At 55.8% G+C, this 20,234-nt stretch overlaps 1 protein-coding gene across 1 annotated transcript in view; it reads right to left on the bottom strand.

Annotated features, from left to right (window-relative positions):
• Window positions 1-3,784: 3,784 nt before the first annotated feature.
• ARRDC1 (arrestin domain containing 1) overlaps window positions 3,785-20,234 on the bottom strand; it is a 35,111-nt gene continuing 18,661 nt past the window's right edge. Inside the window, exons 3-8 of the mRNA XM_038156475.1 lie at window positions 8,554-8,604; window positions 8,279-8,433; window positions 7,600-7,782; window positions 7,098-7,274; window positions 6,538-6,949; window positions 3,785-5,292 (exon numbers count right to left, since the gene is read on the bottom strand). Coding sequence (XP_038012403.1) covers window positions 5,228-5,292; window positions 6,538-6,949; window positions 7,098-7,274; window positions 7,600-7,782; window positions 8,279-8,433; window positions 8,554-8,604 — 1,043 coding nt within the window. The 3' untranslated portion in view covers window positions 3,785-5,227. The remainder of the gene's footprint in view (window positions 5,293-6,537; window positions 6,950-7,097; window positions 7,275-7,599; window positions 7,783-8,278; window positions 8,434-8,553; window positions 8,605-20,234) is intronic.

The raw sequence follows: 20,234 nt of genomic DNA, 5'->3' as shown, positions 1-20,234 counted from the left end.
GGCTGTGCTGTGCCAGCGCTCCCCGCTTCCCTGGAGCAGGTGCTGGGCCCGGGGCAGGGCTGGGCTCGGCCGGGCAGCCGGAGCCGCCTCGCGGCCGCGCCGAGCTCCAGCCGGGCGGACACCGCCCTCTCCCGCCCGAGCGGAGCCGCCGCTGCAATGCTGGGATTGCGGGCAGCAGGAAGAGCCCAGCCCCGCGCCCGGCGCTTCCTCCGGCCGCAGCCGCGTCCTTCCAGCGGCACCTGCCCACGCAGCTCTGGCGGGGAGGATTTTAGGCTGGAGCTCAGGGCAAGGTTCTTCCCCCAGAGGGTGCTGGCACTGCCCAGGCTCCCCAGGGAATGGGCACGGCCCCGAGGCTGCCAGAGCTCCAGGAGCCTTTGGCCAGCGCTGCCAGGGATGCCCAGGGTGGGGTTGCTGGGGGGTCTGGGCAGGGGCTGCGCTGGATGATCTTTGTGGGTCTGTTCCAGCTCAGAATCTTCCATGATTCTGTGGTTCACCACGGGAGCGAGCAACAGCTCCTTCAGCCCAGCAGGGCCTCCCCCCAGCCATTCCCCTGCCGAGCTGCAGGAGCCATGGCTTTGCTTTAACCTCAGCTCTAAACCAGGTTCCAAGCTCCAGCTCCAGTGGGGATGCATCCACTGACAGCCCTGAACCACTTCTCACCATCAGGTCTCAGCATCCAGACAGCTGAGGCATCATTTATGATCATCACATACCCAGAGCAAAACACCCTTGGTCTTAAAAAAGATCATCTTTATTTACATTTTTCCAGTTCTTTACATTTGGGGGGTTAAAACCCAGGACAAAAATACTCCCCACAAGCCATGGTAAACATGGAAAACTGCGAGTTTACCTTTCAAAACCCAGTTATAAATTGCACAGAAGTCTTAGGTTGTACAGAGCCATCACAAATTGTTGTATAAAACCCCAAAATCTGTAAAGAGAACCACAGGAATAAAGAATTACAGCCACAAGTAGTGGTACAAGAAAGGGCACAACTTTTCTGGGTTTTACCCTGCCAGTCTCTCCTGGGGAGGAGGGATAGGACATTCCTGTTGCAGATAGTTGCAAATATTTTAAAATACAGAATAAAACCCAAATGGAGCCTAGAACACCCTGTATCTCCTGTCTTGTGCTGGCTCAGCAGGAAAACGTCCTAGCAGAAAATATTTATTTTTACAAAATTCCTGGAAGTTCAGTGGAAAGCTAAAAAAGAATCATTGTAAAAAGAAAGAAGAGCCTTTGCATCCCCCAACTCCCCTTTCCCCATCTCCTGCAGGCAGTGGGACAGCAGATGCCAAAGCAGGGTTTAGTTTAAGACACAAACAACACTGAAAAAGCCAAAGGTATGGAGGTGGAACATGTGGAAAGTAGGGAAAGAACAAAACCATGCAGGACATAAAAGCAGCAGGGGAAAAAAAAACTGATAACATTTTTGGTGTTTTCCATTGGACACTGAGTTTGGAAACAATTAACTCACAAGCTTCTCTCATGCCCCACTGCTCCCCCTCCCCATTTCAAACAAACTCAAAAATAATTGCTTCAAAGATCTGAGCCAGAAAGTAGAATGAATCCCTACATGCTGAAGTTCCTTCCCCAGAGCTGTGATCAGAAAAATGGGCTTTTTTCCTCTTTATTTCAGTGTTCAGCAAGAGGAGGAAGGGATGATCAAGGGCCTAAAGGAGCTCCCCAGGAGGTGGAAGCCAGAGAGGCTGTGGACAGAGGACAGAGGGATTGATCCTCTCTGGAGAGGGTGAGTCCAAAGTCAACCCCAAATCCAAACCCAAATACTGGGTTTGCCCCACATCCAAAGCCCTCCCCGAGGACCTGCTGCCAGTGCCCTGGGGCCACCCCTGCAGCAGGGTTCAAGGAGAGCTGGACCAACCCCTCCATCCCGCAGTCCTGGCCCCTTTCAAAGGGCTCCATAAAACATCAGCCAGGCTCTTCGCGTCAGGCTTCACTTCTCTGCACAGCCAAGGCAGGGCAGGAGGGTTGGAAAGCGCTGATTGTCACTTGTTATGTCAATTCTCCTGCACAGCAAGGCTGCTCAGACAGCCCTGGGTGACGGGCTGCTGCACCCTGGCCAGAGCCACCTCCCAGGGCTGAGAGGGGCCCCTGCACAGCAGCTGGGCTGGGGAGCAGCCCTGGCCTCCAAAAGGATGAAGACCACCCTGAGGTGTAGCTCCAGCTCCTTCCTGCTCCCTCCACAGCAGCTGGTGGTGATGGACACTCCTCACCACACAGGAGTGTTCCCATTTTCTCCCTGCTTTGGGAAGTGTACAGCAAGAGGTCCCAAAGACCAGTTTGTGGCAAATATAATTTGGGAGAGCTAGCTGAGGTGCACAGGAGCACTGCAGAGACAGGGCACAGCACAGGGTGAGGGCTCCCTCCTCCACAGCCTCCACCATGGATGGGCCACTCCCAAAACAAAGGTGGAACAAGCACATTCCCAAAACAAAGATGGAACCAGGAGGACAGCTGGTGGCTGGGAGTCTGGAAAAACAGCCCAGTGGCTCTGGCCACAGCAACCAAACAGCAATCCCATTTTCTAGCCAAGGAACACGGGCGGGACTCAGCAGCAGCAGCTCAGCCCCAGGGATGGAGAAGGAGGAGCTGGGAGACCAGTCCTGGTCCCAGCCCTGCCTGCCTCTCCCTGAACCTGGCTGGCTCTGGAGCCTGCAGCCCAACCCAGCAGGTCCAGAAGCACTGCCAGCTCATAGGAATTTTTCCAGGGGTGTGGAAGGGATTTGGGTTCAAGGATTTGCACAGCCAACAGCAAGGAAGGCCACAGGAGCTGCAGGCTGAGCCAGGCAAGACAGGCTCAGCCAAGTGGGAGGAAGAGCACTGGGGAAGAGCTGTACCTGCCTTTGGCCCATTGTGGATGAAGAATGCTGCTCATGGCAGGCTGGACCACCCGCCAAAGGAGAGTCTGAACCATGGCAGCTGGGCAGAAGCATAAGCTGAGAAGAGAATGAAGAAGGATCTTTGTGTCTGAGACAGAGATCACACCCCAGGCTTCCTGCAGTGACAACATTTAGGCAAACACCTGCATGCTTCAGACATGGGATGCCCAAAGTGGGTTGTGGGGAGAAGCCTTCTTCCACTTTCAATAAGCATATTCCAAATGGCTCTTCAGGAGAGGGCTGGGGCTGGTGGCCTCCAGCCCTTCCAGCCAGACCTTGGCTATGCTATCTCCTAAAGACAGAGTCTGCTCTCCGCCTCCTCCCCTGCCAGCAGTGAGCACTGCCCAGGACTCCTGGGCCACTTGGACAAATCCTGGCTTCAGGACACAGGGCCTGGGAAGCAGCAGTGCACTGGCTGCTCTCTCCAGAGCCAAGCCCACGTGGTGCCAAATTCCCTCCAGCCATGTGGAATTATGAAGCTGGCAATGTGGTCAGGCCACACCGTGTTTGTTTTCCCCGAGCTGCCTTGGCAGAGTTCACCACCCTTCCTGGTGAGAGCAAAAAAACTTCATTTTGTAAGAAATCAGCAAGGTGCATTCCTGATTTGGCATGAACAGGCACATGGATCAGCATCAGAAATGGATGAAAAAGCACAGCATTTCTCATAGAATAATTTATTAAATACAGCATTAAAATTTGTATTTCTGAATTCAATCATTAAAAACAGCTTCATCTCATATATATATATATATTTATATATATTCAGGGACAATGACAATCACTCTATCATCATCGGTGCATGTTGTGCCAGCACTGCTCAGAACGGCACCTTTGCTACGCTACCCTTAAAGCAGTTCAATGCTTAAAAAAAATAAAATAAAAAAGCAGAGTGCAAAGCAGGGCCTGTCCCAGCTGCCTGAAGGGTGTGCAGAGGTGGCTGAGCAAGGAGGCAGCAGCTGGAAATGCTCCTAAAGGTCTGTCAGGTATTGCCTGCCCAGCCTGGGGCCATGTGGGGACCAGCTCTGAGATGCCAAAGCTCTGGAGGCCACAACTCCAGCCTGGCTGGGCACCTGTGGCTCTGAGGGACGTGGCTTGTGGTTCCCTCAGCTGGGGCAGCCAATGCTAAACAAACTAAACAAGGTGGGGGAGGCAGAAAGGCGCAAAAGAAAAATTGCAAGAAAACCCAGCTTGTTCCCCCAGCTGCCAGGTGCAGCGCAGGCTGCAGCTCCCACACGGGTGGTGTTCATTGTCACATTCTGCTCAGGCCCAGGGGACACACAGCAAACCAGTGCCACTACAGGCCCTGGCCCAGCACCCTTGTGGGCTGCCCGGGCAGGGACAGCCACTCCCAGGGACAGCCCCACGGAGGGGGGGCCCAGAGGGGAGGGATCCCACAGGCAGGGCCCCTGGGCAGACTCAGAGGTAGCATCAGACAGACTTCTGTGATTGATGGTCACTTAACTGCAGCCTGGGAGGAGAGGGCACCCTGCAGGGACATGGAGTGTGGTCCCTCTGCCCCAGAGTGAGCAGTGCTGTTGTCCTGTGTGCCAGGGCCCAGCAGTGAGCAAGGGTGGGCTGTGTCCCACAAGGCTCTGTGGGGAAAAGCCACTCGTGTTGGAAAAGGGCACCCCATCCCACACCAGGATCTTCCCCAGAGCTCTCACCAGGGCTTATCAGCAAGGGCCCCCACGAGCCCCCCCTGTGCCCATGGGCACTCACACTGCCAGTCACGCCCTCCACAGCTCAGGTACAGCGAGGGCTTGTGCTTTTGGCTTTTTTAAAGTCCCTGACCTTCCAAACCTGCTTACTCCCAAGAAACCTCCTGCTACCCTTAGGACCTCTGAGGACAAGGAGGAAGGGCTGTCAAAACCATTTGTGGAGAGCACACAGCCCCCAAAAGAGGAGAGCAAGTCCACACAGCCCAGCCTTCCCTTAGAGTGGAGCTGTGCCAAGTCAGGAGCGTTTCAGATAAGGCATCGCAGGTGCTTTGATAGTAAAGCAGTTAGTGTTGACTACAGTACTGGAACAGGCTGCTGCCCAGGGCACCAGGGCCACATCCAGCTCTCCAGCACTTGGTGCAGCAGCAGGAGACTGTTCAGTTTCCCAGACCTCTCCTACACGCATGCAGGCTGCTCTGGCTGCCCTTTTTGGTTTTTTACCCCCTCCCTAGAAAGAGACTTAAAAAGCCCAGGCTGGGATGTGGCAGTTTTCCCCCCAAAGCAGCCAGAGAGACAAGAAGATGCCTTGTGCTGTACCAGACTTTGCCACAGGCGGGTGCCCCGTGGTGCCGGGGCGGGCAGCGCCGGCGGGGTCGGAGCAGGGGAGGGCTAATTGCCATTGCTGATGCTGGAGTTGGCACTGCTGCAGCTCTGCTCGTAGGATGGAGGCGCCTCTGTGGGGGAAAGGAAGAATGAGAGAGATTATGCTGGGCGTTTGGGAGGTTCCCTTCACCCCAGTCTGTGTAACCCAGGGCAGAGTGAAGCAACCCACCAACACCCACTCCCTGCCAGGGCCCCACAGCCTGCCCAGCTGAGGTACAGGGGGTTTGTAGCATTTGAGCCAGTCAGTCCCATCCCTGCCCTGATGCCCATGGACGTTAAAATCACCACCTCACAGTTCTGTTCTGTTCCTCCCTTTCTTTCCCAAGCATCCTCCTGTCTTCCAGCATCTCCAGATCACTCGAGCTCCATGTGTTCCCAACCCAGGGCTGAAGTAACATATGGAGTGTTCTGTTACCCCAGTGCAAAGAGAGATTTGGGTACAACTGTGCTAACACACACTGCTGGCCCTGCCACCCCAGCGTGGCTCCAGGAACCCAGCACACACTGCTGGCCCTGCCACCCCAGCGTGGCTCCAGGAACCCAGCACACACTGCTGGCCCTGCCACCCCAGCACAGCCCCAGGAACCCAGCACACACTGCTGGCCCTGCCACCCCAGCACAGCTCCAGGAACCCAGCACACACTGCTGGCCCTGCCACCCCAGCACAGCTCCAGGAACCCAGCACACACTGCTGGCCCTGCCACCCCAGCACAGCTCCAGGAACCCAGCACACACTGCTGGCCCTGCCACCCCAGCACAGCTCCAGGAACCCAGCACACACTGCTGGCCCTGCCACCCCAGCACAGCTCCAGGAACCCAGCACACACTGCTGGCCCTGCCACCCCAGCACAGCTCCAGGAATCCAGCCTGCTGGGATTTCCCCGAGCTGCTCCACCCTGGACACTTTCTCAGCTCCCACCCCCACAGCTTCAGACCAGCTGCAGGCCCACTCCAAGTCAGACAGAAGATTTCAGTGACATCATTTTCCTGGCTATGCTCCCACCAGCCTCACCACAAGCCAAGAAGTTTTTCTATCAGTGGGAGGCTGAAAGCTCTTTTAAGAACAGGGAGATCCTCTCACGACAAGCCCAGAGCAGGCCTGGGCGTGGATGTGGGAAGGACAGCCGGCTTTTACAGCTGGAAGAGGGGACTCCTCCAGAGGCTAAAAGCAGGCAGAGAGATGTCACAATCCCCTCTGACAGCAGCCTGCAGCAGACTGACTGAATCCCCAGATTCCTAGCAGTTCACAGCTAGCAGAGACTGCTGGTAGGAGCTCTTTCCCCCCAGCTGTTTCACCCCCTGGGAATGCTGCTCACCATAGGGGTATCCCCACGTGCTGTACTCCGGGGGCAGGATGAGTGAGCTGGCTGTGGGGACAGGCACCACGTTCCCCTCAGCGTAGTAGGGGACAGTGGCTCCCGTGGACAGGCAGAGCGTGGGGTGGTTTGGGGAGCCCGTCTGCTCCGAGTCCGCCCGAATCTCCTGGAAGCTCAGTCCTGGGGCGTAGCTAAAGGGCTGCTGCTGGGAATGGCTTTTGGTGGGGATGGAGACATTGTCCATGGGGTGATAGCCACTGGCAGCCTCCTCTTCCTCTGGGGGGGCACTGGGGACCACCACAGATGGGATGTGCTGGATGGAGCGGGAGGGGCTCAGCGGGACCCTGTTCACAGCAATGTTTCCAATGTAGATGGGGAGAGTGACAGAAACCTCTGGAGACTTGAGGGAAACCTGGAAGAGAAGGGAAAACAGTGGTATTCTCATGCTACATGGCAGTGGGAAGGTTCACCTGATGTCTGGACCACCCAGACCACACTGCTCAGCCTGGGAGGGGGCACAGAGCCATGGCCCAGCCCAGGGATAGCCCAAATGAACTCACCTGGATGTAGTAGTCAATGTGGATGAGGCTGCAGCCCTGCAGAATGGACTGGGGCAGTGCTGGAACCAGGATCTGCTCCTTCCATTCTGCATGTTTCCAGGCTTTCACCCCTGAGCCTTCCACCTCGGCGATGGTCCTCAGGTCGTAAATCCAGCGCTTGGATTTGTAGGCCACTTTCTGCACAGACAGGAGGAAACACAGCTGGCTCAGAGGCTGCAGGTGATCTGTCTCCCACAAATGCAAGTCAGGACACAAACCCATCCAACTGCTTTGTCAAACAGGCACATGCACAGACCTAAGGGGCATGTTCCAGAGCAGGAATACGCATTGTTGTGGGACATACTCAGCAGGGGTAAGCAAGACAAGTTCTTGGTCCTCTTTCCCCAGGAAGGTAGAGAGGACCAGAGGTGGACATTTGGCTCCTCACTGTCCCAGTTTCACAGAGGCCTCCATGGGGTGGAGCAGGAGCACAAGCCAGAGAATGGCCCCACGGGGCACCCACCTGGAGCAGACTGGCCACCACAGCGCCAGTGTCGCGGCCGGACTTGTTCTCTATGTCTGTGCGGAGCTGGATGGCCTGGCCCACGATGTAGCCCTTCAGGTCAGACGTGGCTGTCAGGATGATGTTGCCACTTTTCACAAGCTTGTAGTTGAACTTCTTGGTGATGGACATGGTGTTGGGCTGCTGCAGGACGGCAGAGAGAGCGGTGTTGGCTCAGGAGAGTCAGAGAGCCTCCAGGAAAACACTCAAGAGATTCAACACAAGCAAGCAGAAATATTTGCTTCTAAGAGGATGCAAAGAATCAGCAACATGGCAATCCTACAGACAACAGGTCTCACTTCTCCAGCCCCCCAGTTCTACTGTCCTATTAGTTGCTTTCCCCTCCAAAGCAAGTTCCCCAAAACCAAGTGTCTCCAAGCACCTGAAGCTGTTGGCCAACATGTCTCTCTGCATGCTGAAAATTCAGATAAACCTTTCAAAGCAACACACACAAGAGTAAGAAATCACCTGGAGCAGGTACTGACTGCAAGGCAGGAGAGGTGAGGAGTCCTCGTCCTGCTCTTGCATAGTCACAGCACGCAGTCAGAGCTGTCCAGCCACTCAGTGACTCCTCAGACAGCAGGACAAGGACAAGAGCTGAGGCGCTGGCATTTCCAGCCGTGCCCCTCCTCGTTCTTACCTCAATGTCAGGGATGTCGTTCAGGTTGAGAGGGCAGAGAACGTAGAAGATCTTGTTGCATTTGTAGTCCTTGGAGAAGCGAGGTGTGTCTATCACAGCTTTCACCTGATGCAGGACCTTGCCAAAAGGGCCTTCAAATGATGTAGGAGCAGAAGCTGGAGTTGAGAGAGAAAGAAGAGGTCATAAGGCTGAGCCAGGCTAGTTTCTGAACTAGAAGTATATGCAAAATCCAAAGCTTACAGGGAAGGGCCTTCAGCCACTTTTCTGCATCTTACCTGGTAGCAGGAACTGGAAGGGAAAGTTGTGCTCTCCAGCTGCCAGGACCCCTGTGGAAACAAGAGTGAAGTGTACGTGGGACAGGCTGAGAGGCTGTTACCTTGAAATGTGTGATCTTCTGGGGGAGAGAGGCCACCACCCAGGAAATTACACACCACCTCTTCTGCTGCCTACAGCCACTGGACAGCTCCAGATCCAGTGGGCACTGCTGGAGCCAACAGGAGGACCTGCTGCCCCCCACCCCTCCTTGAGACAGGACAGGTTCTGTAGGAAGATAAGATATCCTGTAAATTAGGTCATTTAGGGCAGGCTCTATGGCATCCCAGTGCCACAGCTAGTGGTTACCCCAGGCCATCGGCACAGGACACAGAGCAGGGCTGCAGTGGGTTTATTTTTCCTCAAGTCTTTCCTCTGTCAGGCAGTCAGGGGGAATATGAGAAATCACAGGCACTGTCTGAGGGTGGTAGGGAGTTCTGGTGGGCATCAAGCCACTCCACCCTCAGCCACATACCAAGCCCTTCACAGACTGCACAGGATTCGGGAGCTGGAACCAGAGGTCCACCCACCCTTGGACCCAAGAAGGGACCTGCAATACCTCAGCCTGAGCCTGCTGAGACAACAGGAGCTCAGAAAAATATTGCCACAACAATTACCTCAGCACTTGTTTCCTTCAACCACTGCTCTGCAACAGCCTCGAGGGCACAGGGCAGAGCCAAGATCCAGCGCATGGCTAAAACAATAGATTCCTACTCCCCAACTCCATCCACCCTCCAACACTCCCAGATTCCCTCCAGGGCAGTGTGGCAGCTGAACTGAGCCCACGGTGTGATCCAGCAGCTCCTAAAGTTGCCTTCAGTAAGAAAACCAACGAGGTTTATCCGTATTTGTTAAACCCATGCACACATGAGAGGTTTTGTTTTTCAAGTGGTAGAGCTGAGAGGGAACCTGGATGCCCAGTAAATCGAGCTGTGTTTGTTCTGCTTTGTAGGATCATTGCTGGAGGTACCAAAAGCCCAGCTCTGGCTGGTGCTTTTGTTGTTGCAAGACGGGGAGGCAGCTTGCCCGTTAGCAACGCTGGCTCTGCAGAGCTGGCAGTAATCGAGTCCTGTCGTCAGGGGATTAAGTGGATTACATGGGAGGGGAGGTGGGGAAGAGAAGAGCAAATCCCCCCCACTGACACAGCAGCCCAGGCAGGACTTGGTGCATCATTCCTGCTATGAAAAGCAAGATCTCTGCCTCTCTCCTCGCTCAGCCACCCCGTGGGGACGAGACACAGCGAGCGTGTCCTGCCCACAGTGCAGGGACAGCAGGATAAACAATCCAACACACGCACATCGTGGATCCCTGCAAAGGGAGAACAGCTCCCTGCAAAGGGAGAACAGCAGAGATGTCTATTTGTACACTTTGGCCTCACAGAGAGGAGCAAGATTTGCTCCATCACCTCCCTGCAGATTCCCCTCCTGTCTCCCAGACAAACCCGAGTTATGTAGGCTAAAATGCAGCACCCGGCGCTGTCACCAGGTGGAGGCACCAAGCCAGGCTCTGCCCTGGCTGCCAGGGCTGATGCTCAGAGCTGGGCAGGCCCGGAGGCAGCTGTGGGACAGCCTCTCCTGCTCCCTCTTGGGCAGCCTGGCTCAGTGAAGGTGCCAGGTGAGGTGCAGCAGGTGCCTTGGCTGGTTGGGTCCAGGATAAAGCCTGGCTAATGTGAACGACTCGATGAACCCAGCCCTTGTTTGCTGCCCTGAGGGTTTCTGTCTTTTAACAGGCACCATTCAATGTTGACCTTATACCCATTATCCTACTTTTAGAAAGCACATGGGTAACTGGAATACATCCACTGTCCTGTGCAGCTTCTGCATGGCAGTACAGGGACTCTCTCCACCTGACAAGGAGTGGGAGCAAGTGCTGTTCCTGCCCCGCAGAAGGGAGGAAGGTGGGAGTTCCAGAGGGTAATGGTCACTGAGTTTCCAACAGGAGAATTCCCAGCTGTGTGACATGCAGAGCCCCACATGAAGGTGCAGGCAGTAATTCTGAGTCTCCTACTAGGAGCATGAAAGTTCACAGCCTTTCCAGGACCCTTAGGATGAGCCCACAGACTGCACCAAGTAAAAGTCCCTATTCTACATTACAGGCAGCACCATCCAAGAAGTCATTTATGTCCAAGTCCTGCCGAGCTCAGGTGCACCAACAGAAAGTTGGGCTGGAAGTGAACCTGTGAGCACTTTCACAGTTTCTAACTCCCACAGCACCACTGAGCAAGGCCATGAACTCTCCCAGGAGCACGTGTGGGCAGCATCACCCGCAGAGGATGTGGTTTGGCTCTCAGAGCCACTGTGCGACTCGCTGGCACCGAGGCAGTTTGTGCACAGGTAGCCCAAGCTCTGAGCAGGTCCCCAGATGGGAACTGCCCACAGGTCAGCCTAGACCAGCCTGATGGTCCTGACCAAGCCCAAGTGCCCAAGGACCAGTTGGCTGTGACCCACTGAACAGGCTGCAAACCTCTCCTGCAGCTCCTGCCTGCAACAAGCTGCCCAGGAGGCCTGGAAAAGGCCCTTCCTGCTCTTTGCAGCCAGAGAGAAGTTCCCAGACCAGCCACCCCAGACTGAAGCTGTGTCCTGCCACAGTTCACACAGACAGCAGCGCCTGGCTCATGGCCACAGAGCCCTGCCCCCAGTCCTGAGCTGAGCAGGGAAGCACAGTGAGCCCTGCTCTCCTCTCCATGGAGCAGGGAGATGCTGCAGGTGACTGAGAACAACTCTTGTTTGCAGACCTGCTCCTTCCAGCCCACTCTCACCTTCCCCCAAGAGGGAGAAGCATCTTTAGGCATCCTCAGTATCCCAGAGGGGACATTCCAAGGCACCCACTGGTGCAGAAAGGAGTTCAGTGCCAGGGCTATTTCACAGACAAGGGTTAACAAAATTAGGACAAAGAAAAGCCAGTGGTCCTGACCAAGATAGGAGGCTCCTGTGAAAGCACAGGCATATCCAGAGTGCCTGGCAGAGTGACAAGGTAGCAGAGCCCACAGGTGAGCTCGGGTCCTGCCTGCCTCCCACTGCACCAGGAGGAAAGGCAGATATTTAGCAGTAATCTGGGCTCTTTCTTCATTCTCCTGGCAGAGACTCCTCCAGCATGGGCACAGCAAAGGCTCCATTTGCAACTCGGAATTACAAAAACATCTCTGTCTTCTGCCTGCTGCCTGGTGGAAAGTTGGCAAATCCCAAACCAAGCACCCTTACAGCAGGAAAGGAGATGGCAACTGCTTCTAAACTCTCCAGCTGGCAATTTGATCCAAAAGGCTGAGCTTTCATTACCAAATGCTGACTAATCTTGCTATAATAGGGAAAATCTGCAATTTGCCTTGTCCCAGCTTCCCTGTGAGCACGGGCAGGGCACAGACTGACCCTGAGCCAACACCCAGGTACTTCTGCCATGGAACACAGGAGCAAACGCCACCTCAGCAAGGGACACTCACAGTGTCAGTCCAGCACAGCCACTGTGCTGGTGACACAGGGCAACGTGTGTCTCACCAGGCATTCACAAGCCTTGAACAGATCCCCAGATCACAGCAGGGGAGATGCAGCATCAGGCAGAGTGTCCAGAGCCATCCCACAGCTGCATCCCCTGTGCAATTCCAGCATCCCAGCAGTGAGGGGAACACACAGCCCATGGGAGGGCTCTCATCACCCCTGTCCCTCCAGCCCAGAGAGCTTCAAGCAACAATTCAGGACATTTAATGTGCTAATTCCATCTGCAAGTGGACTTTGCAACAGAGACTGTTGGCAGCAGGCAGAGGTGAGCTGGTTTCCAGCCGTGGTGGGAGCCCATGGCCACCCCAACACCTGGGAAGAGCAGCCCTTTCCATGCTCCTCCAGAACCAGAGGCTTTGCCAAAGCACTCCCCAGCCTGAGCAGGGCACAGCAGGTCAGCAGGGGCTCAGCACTGCTCAGGGGGGCATTAAGACCCCTCAAACAGGGGCTCCTGGGCAGCTCACATACCCTGTGAGGGGACAGGGCTGTGCCAGCCACTGCAGCCACACCGAGCCAGCACCTCCCCATTCCCAGAAGCCAGAACAAAGGCCACAGTGTCCTCGGATGCAAAAAAGCTTTTCCTGAAGTTTATGTGCAGCTAAAAATACCTTGAGAAAGTCATTAGGCAGCAGAGGCAGCAGGCTTGCAGGGCTCTGCTGCGGGGCCATACCTGCAGCAGCCTGTCCCCCTGAGGAGTCAAGCCAGCAGAGATCTGCCACCCCCGCATGGCCTTGGGAAACTTCCTCCCAGAAAATTCCTGGAGGGAAAGAAGCTGCTGCCCCAGAGAGCCTGGAGAAAAACTCAAGTCCAGATAGCAGGAGCAGTACAACACACTAATAGTGCAGAAGAGCCTTGGAGATGTCCCTGACTCCAGGAGAGATAGGTCTGGTGTCTCTCATTCATGGCTCAGCTGCTCCCCTCTGTTCCACACTGGGACTGGGGTTGTTCACTTGTACCACTGGATGTGGAGGAGTCCTGGAACATTTCATCTACAGAAAAGAAATGCCTTGATCCAGAGGGCTGATGCCAAGTCTTCTGGATCCCCTGGTAATGCTGGGTTGCCATCCAGAGAGACCCCGCCAGGCTGAAGGGGCTGGGCCTGGGAGAACCTTGGGAAGTTTGACAAGGCCAAGTGCAAGGTCCTGCGCCTGGGTCAGAGCAATCCCAAGCACAAGCACAGGCTGGGCAGAGAATGGATGGAGGAAAGCCCTAAGGACAAGGGCTTGGCAATGTTGGTGGATGAGAAGCTCAGTGTGCCCCAGCCCTGTGCTGGCCCCAGAAACCCCCCTGCCCTGGGCTGATCCCAGCATGGGCAGCAGGAAAAGGGGGATTCAGCCCCTCTGCCCTGCTCAGACCCCACCTGCAGAGCTGCCTCAGCCTTGGGGCCCAGCACAGGAAGGATCTGGAGCTGCTGGAGAGATCCAGAGGAGGCCCCTGAGATGCTCCAAGGGCTGCAGCCCCTCTGCTCTGGAGCCAGGCTGGGAGAGCTGGGGGTGCTCACCTGGAGAGGAGAAGCTCCAGGGAGAGCTCAGAGCCCCTGCCAGGGCCTGAAGGGGCTCCAGGAGAGCTGGAGAGGGACTGGGGACAAGGGATGGAATGACAGGACACAGGGAATGGCTTCCCACTGCCAGAGGGCAGGGCTGGATGGGATATTGGGAATTAGGAATTGTTCCCTGGCATGGTGGGCAGGTCCTGGCACAGAGTGCCCAGAGCAACTATGGCTACCCCTGGATCCCTGGCAGTGTCCAAAGCAAGGCTGGATGGGTCTTGGAGCAGCCTGGGACAGTGGGACATTTCCCTGCCCACAGCATGGAGTGGATTAAGGCAATCTTTAAGGTCCCTTCCAAGCCAAAGGTTTCCCTGCACTCATTGCAAACCAGCACAGGGCTGCACCACTGCATGGGAAAGCTGCCAGCAGCATAGCCACTGGGGCTGAAATGACCACATGTCTGTATTTACACTGTGAAACAAATGATCCAAGTCAAGTTTGCTCCTCCACAGCTGCTGAAAGCGTCTGGGCTCCGGTCCGAGCAGTGACCCCTCGCTGGCTGGTGCTGCCAGGCCCCTGCCCAGGCAGAGCTGGCAGCCAGAGAAATCCCCAGCCCTTCAAAGCCATCATCCCTCCAGACCAAGGGGAAGCTCCCTGCCCACACCCTGCCCTGCCTGCAGCTGGCCAAGGGCTGGGAAATGTCCTCCAGCAGCCTCTGCCTGGCACAAGAGCAGGGCTGGGCTCTGGAGGGGCTCAGGAGAACACACAGGAACAAGGAACAAGGACACAGCCCTACCTGCTGTGTCCCACCCACCTTTCCAGGGCTGTCTGGCAGCTTTCTGTGCAAACAGCCCGGTCTGACAGCACTGGTGGGGCCAGCTCTGCTGGGCTGCACGTTCCAGCCAGTGCCACTGTGGGGACACTTGCCAAATCCTCCTCCCAGGCTGGCTGCTCCAGCCCCAAGGTCTCTGTCTGGCAGTCACAGGTGGTCACAGCCATCTCTGCACAAGGGTCACAGCCACCACGACAAACCAAACTTCAGGATAGCAGAAGGGAGTCAGGAGGTGCCTTGGTCACACAACAGACTCAGATGAGGCTTACTGCTCTCCTGTGAGGGCTCACCCTGCAGTGTGCTGGGACAGCCAGCCCAGATGTGTGACACACAGCAGGCTGCAGGCCAGGAACCATGGCGTGTGGACAGCACACACCTCTGCCTCACCAGGCTTCACCCATAGCTACACACAGCAAAAGGGGTGAATAATCCTTTTTGTCACTCCCTCCAGCCCCCAAAGAGAAGGATGATATCAGCTCTGTGGCCACCACTAGGAATCTGGAAAGTGTCCCCACAGCCCAGGCACAGGAGACAGGGAGTGGCTGAAATGGGGCTCCTGCCCCTCCCCACCAGTCCCTGCCAGGCTCTGCTCCCTCCTGGATGCTAGGACGGGAACAGGCTGCACCTTTGGAGTACACAGATTTTTTGGTTCTTCTAGCAGAGGAACAGCAGGCCAGACCATATGGCAGTTTCTCCCTGGCTATTTAACAAGTGATGCATTAACTGTGTTGGCCAATTCAAGGAGTACAGAAAGGAACCTGGTGCCTGCTGGCCCCTGTGCCATCACTTGTAGCAATATGTCTCTTTCCTTCTGCTGCCTAAAGTCAGCCCTGGGGAAGGCAAGCTCCTCCAAAGGTGCCGAGTTAGACTGATTCTGGCGTTGCTGATGCACAGCTTGAGTACTCTCCTCTCCAGGCAGAGAGCAGGAAAGCAGAAGGTTCCTGATTTCCACTTTGGGGTGGAGAAATGAGCAGCCCTAGCTCTGCACTGTGCCACAGGACCCCAGGTCCCCAGCTACAGGCAGAGATGTCAGTCTCACTGCAGTTCCAGCAGCCAGCGCCCCGCTCACCCCTGTCCTGCCCTCTCTCCTCACCCATTTTTGCAGCCAGAAAACTGAATATTAGATACAAGCAAGAGCCAGAGCTCTTTAGCTCTCAGGAGGCTCTATCAGAGCTGTCAGAAGGGAAGCATTAAGTCTGTGCCAGGGCACTTGAGGTGACGCTGAGCCACTGCAGCTTTAGCACAGGGCTCAGCTCAGCCTCTGGTGAATGGAGTTAATACAGGGGATTACAAACTGCAACAAAGGAGGGGAAATGCACACATTTGCTCGTGCCATCAGCAGGCACAGGTGCCACAGAGGGAGCAGCCAAGAGCCAGAAGAGCAACCTGCCAGCAAGCACAGGCAAAGCTGCCAGGAAAGCCTCAGTGCTCAGCCCCAAGGAGAGCTCTCCTGCTCTGTACGGCAGTGATGGAGCACAGCCCCAGCAGGCTCCACGCTCCCTTTCAAGGCAGCAACTGTCTTGCTCCAGCTCTGCAAACACACAAACACACAGCAGGAACAACCTCCCCATGGGTAATGCTGCTGAGATCAACCTTTCTGTAACACAGGAGGTGCAGCAGAGCGCCCAGCACTGAGGCGAGGGCTCCACTGCTCACAAACATCTGTGTCAGCAGCTTCCAGAGACATTCTCAATGAATTAGCAGGATCTGGCAGTATGGCAATGCTGCAAAAAAACCCAGAGGATTAACTGGTCTACTGAGGCAAGAAATTGGGAAGTGCTGAGGAAGCGGCTGTGACCCAAGGCAACTGCAGATCCCTCAGTGTGGCTTTCCTGGGCTGAGCCTGCAGCTACTGCTCCTGAACCCAGCAGCACACTGTGGCCAGGAGCTGGCACCAGAGCATCCTTAGAGGCTCACCACTGCCCACGGACACCCTGCTACTCCCACCTGGGCAGGGGCTGTCCAGGAGCATCACCTGCTGCTCTGAGACCTCCTGCTCAACACAGAACAAGCTGCACAAGTCTCACAATTCTGCTCAGTCAGGTCACCAAGATTTTTAAATTCAGCTGGGAGCCAGGATTGTTACCCTGTGCCAACTGCTGGCCATGAAGGTGTTGTGCCAGGCTGGCAGAGAACCACCCCAGGGAAGAGGTGATGCACAGCTGCCCCTTTTTAGCTCTGTACAAGAAATCTGCCAGCAGAGGAAGCATGTGAAGCTGCCAGGAAATCCCTGCAGTGCCTTCAAGCTAACTAACAAGCTGCCAAAAGAAAAGGTCAGCTGGAAATTACAGCCAGCTCCCTGCATGAGTTCAACTTAGGTACAAGGAGGGAATGAAAAAAACCAGAAGTCTACCTTTGCATGCACAACCCTTCCACAGGGCAAGAGCCGTGTGTGCAGCTGGAGATGCAGGGAAGGGACAGCCCCGTGGGGGTACAGGCACATGATGGACCTGCTCCTCTCCAGCTGAACAAGGGCAGAGCCACAGCAGGGAGGGGGAGAGGAGCAGGAGGCTCCGCAGAGCTGAATCACTCCATTATATTGGACCAAGAGAAGCATCTCTGTGTCCCAGAGCAGTGGGTACAAGCAGTGCCATTCTGTGCTCGCTGCCACTTGATCCCCTGCACTGCTGACACCTACAGAAACCCAGCAGCCCCCACCCCTCTTGCCTTTCTTTGCAAAAGGAAAAATCAACACCAGTGAGCAATCAAAGTCCAAGTGGGAAAAGTAAATACCCTCTTAGCCTCCCCTCCAGAAGGCAAGTAACACTCCCCCTGGGAGCCCTTGGTGGCCGAGTGACCTCTGTGGCACAGCAGCAAACAGAGCAGCGAGAGGCTCCGCAGCAGCTGGCACGCTCCACACTTCCCAGCAGCTTTGATGTAAAGAGCCTGAGTTCATTAAACTGTTGGCCTGTGTGTGATTGCCAAGGCTACAGCACAATCCCCTGCTCCTCACGGCTGCCTGCAGCTCCTGCCCAGCCCCTCCAGAGGCTTTCTCAGAGCACAGAGGACACCCTGCTTGAGGAGGGACAAGCCCTGAGGGGAGCAGGGTCCTCTGCAGCAGCACCAACCTGCTCCAGTGGCACAGCTGGGTCCTCTGCATCCTGTTCCACGGTGGGGAGAGAAAGGAAGGTGCCTTAAGTGCCAAAGTGGGCATCTGAGTTATTTCAGGGCCTGCCTCCTTTTTCATGCAATGAAAAAATACCCAAAGCAGCTGATGCCAGAGGACGAGCTGCCCCCTCACTTATTTCAATGCAAAGGTGTGTGGGAGGAGAAGTGTGGAGTCACTCCTAGAGGCTTAAAGAGCAATCTGAGCCTCGACAGTTTTGCAAACCTCCTCTCCCCTTCCCCCCACGTGTCCTCAAAGAGCACAGATCGGTGTTTTTGAAAGTTACTGCTCAGGATGTGGGAAGGGATAGAGCGAGGCGGGCTGTTTGTCAGGCTGAGCCTGCCTCCCCGCACCACCTCCACAGGTGCCAGCACAGCAGTGGCACCACTGGAGCTGAGCCACTCACCAGGCATGGGCAAGACAGAGCCCCATTCTCTGTGTGGCCTTGGGGACACCTGGGATCCTTCCTCAATCCAGGCCAATGCCATCAGACTGGATGAGCCCCCTTCAAGAGAGCTGGAGCTGGTGTCAGAGGACAGCCTGGAATCACCCTGTGCCCCAGGGCACAGCCTGGCTGCCAGTTTTCCCCCAGCAGGGACGTGCTGCTCCTCACCTTTTTTTTTTTTTAATGCACCTGTTCAAAAAGAAGAGATAACAGCATTGCTGTAGTGGGGGCAAGGCAGGAACAGAAGAGTCCTCTGAGGCAGAAGCAAATTCCTCCCTTCCTCAACTCATTTTCAGGCGGTGGCACCCCCTGTGTAGATAAGGCCTCCAGGGGCATGGCAGGAAGGCAGCCCCTCCACCTGACACCAGGGTCTCCCACAGTCCCACCCTCCCTTCTGCTGTTTGCTTTTTGGTGGGAGAAGGTGGGCACAGCCACCCCTTACCTGGAGTAACAGGCACAGATTCACCCTGGGGGGTTTTGCATGGTTTTTATTCCTCTGCAGGACCATACCAGATGCCACCTTTGCTTGTGGTGCTCCGTCATGGGTGGCTGCTGGTGCTGGCCAGGGAAGGGGCTGTGTGCTGGCACTGTGGGCCAGCAGCTGGGCTGGCCTCATGCTCCTGTTGGAGTCCTTGCTTGGAAATGCTTCCCTGACTCACCCTGGGCTCCTGCTATCACCATCAGCTACCTCACCACCCCACGCCCCAAGAGCCAGCAGGCCAGCCTGCCTCAGTTTCCCCTCGCAGCTGGGTCAGCCCTGCAGGGAGGCACCCAGGGAACACCCACATGGCACACTCCATCTGTCTGGAGCTCCTTCATGCTTTTTTCAGGAAAGGCCAGGACAGCTGAGAGCTATTCCTGGAAAGCCTAAAAATGCCACCGCTGAGTCAGCACCGAGGCTCTGCCTGCACAAGGCCATCCAGGGCTCCCCCAGCACAGCCCTGCAGGGCTGAGCTGTGCCAGGACACTGTGCTGCCAGCAGCCCCTCAGAGGAGGCAGACAGACAGACAGGCAGGCAGACACAGAGGCAGGGACGTGCAGTAACAGCCCAGACACGCATCAATGTCACAGGGAGGGCTGTGACAGCAGACAGCTCTCTCAGTCCCTGTGCCGCAGGCTGGAGCAGTGCCAGTCCCCAGGGCTTTTGTTCCACATCCCTGCAAGCCAGCACAGCAAATGCGAGGGGCAGCTTCAAAGCCATCCCTGCTGGTGGACTCAGGTCTAAAGGCAGCATTGACACTGTCCCTTCCATCTCCATCCCACTGCTCCCCTTCCACCCTCCCAGGGGCCCAGCTGTCCTGTCTGGATGCAGACGTGGAACAAACCTGCAAGTCCAGGGCAATAATTCCTGGGCGTGAAGGGCAAATCCCCTGTGGCTGCAATCCCACACACACAGGGACTGCCCACTCTCTCCCCCTCTGCTTCCCTGCAGCTGGGAATCGGGCTGAGAGCTCCCAGCAGCTGGGCCCACACTTTTTGGACACAAAAAGCGAAAGAGCAGAGGTCAGTGACTGTGAGTACCCAGCACACTGCTCCAGACCAACTGCTGATGCCTGGGCTGGGCTTTTCCTCATAATCTCACTGCAGCTCTGCGAGGCAGGACAGGAACAACATAACACACTTTACTTTCCAATCACACCACTCCACAAGGACAGATTTTCCCTTCAATTCCCTACACCTAAGGTAAATCATGCACTGCTGTCGCTTGCCTCACCTGCCTGCAGCTGGGGCAGCTCTGGGAGACATCAGCCGGCCCATTGAGTCCCACTCCCAGCCCAGGCTCGTGGCTCTGTGACCAGCTCCAGCGCAGAGCCAGCAGCCCAGGCACCTGCTCAAGGCTGGCAGAACCTGTGATGCCAGTGGGTGACAGAGCAGCACTGCCCTGGGAGGTGTACAGGAGTCTGGGCCCCAGAAAACCAACAGCCAAAAGACCACAAACACTTGAAGAACTGAGACTACCAAATTTTGGCCACATTTGGATGTCAGGCCTTCAAAGGGCACACTTCAGCACATGGCTTTTCTTTCCATCCTTCCCAATTCACTCTAGTCCTAGTTATCAAGGGGACAGCTCCCAAGGGCAACCTCACAAGAACTGACTGCCAAAGCAGCTATCAAAGTTTTCCAGAGGCTGCAAACCCAACAAACAGCACACCCACCTCTTCCCACTCCACCTTCCTGCCTGGCTTTTGCCACTGCTCATCTTGCCCAGCACACAGATCTGACCACAAGATCACAGTTCTCCCTCGAATCATTAAATATTAAAAACAAAAGTTGGAAGGAG

Source organism: Motacilla alba, chromosome 17, assembly GCF_015832195.1.
Source record: "Motacilla alba alba isolate MOTALB_02 chromosome 17, Motacilla_alba_V1.0_pri, whole genome shotgun sequence".
Taxonomy (NCBI): Eukaryota; Metazoa; Chordata; class Aves; order Passeriformes; family Motacillidae; genus Motacilla; species Motacilla alba.
The sequence above is the reverse complement of the archived record's forward strand: the minus strand, read 5'-3'. Positions and strand labels throughout refer to the sequence as shown.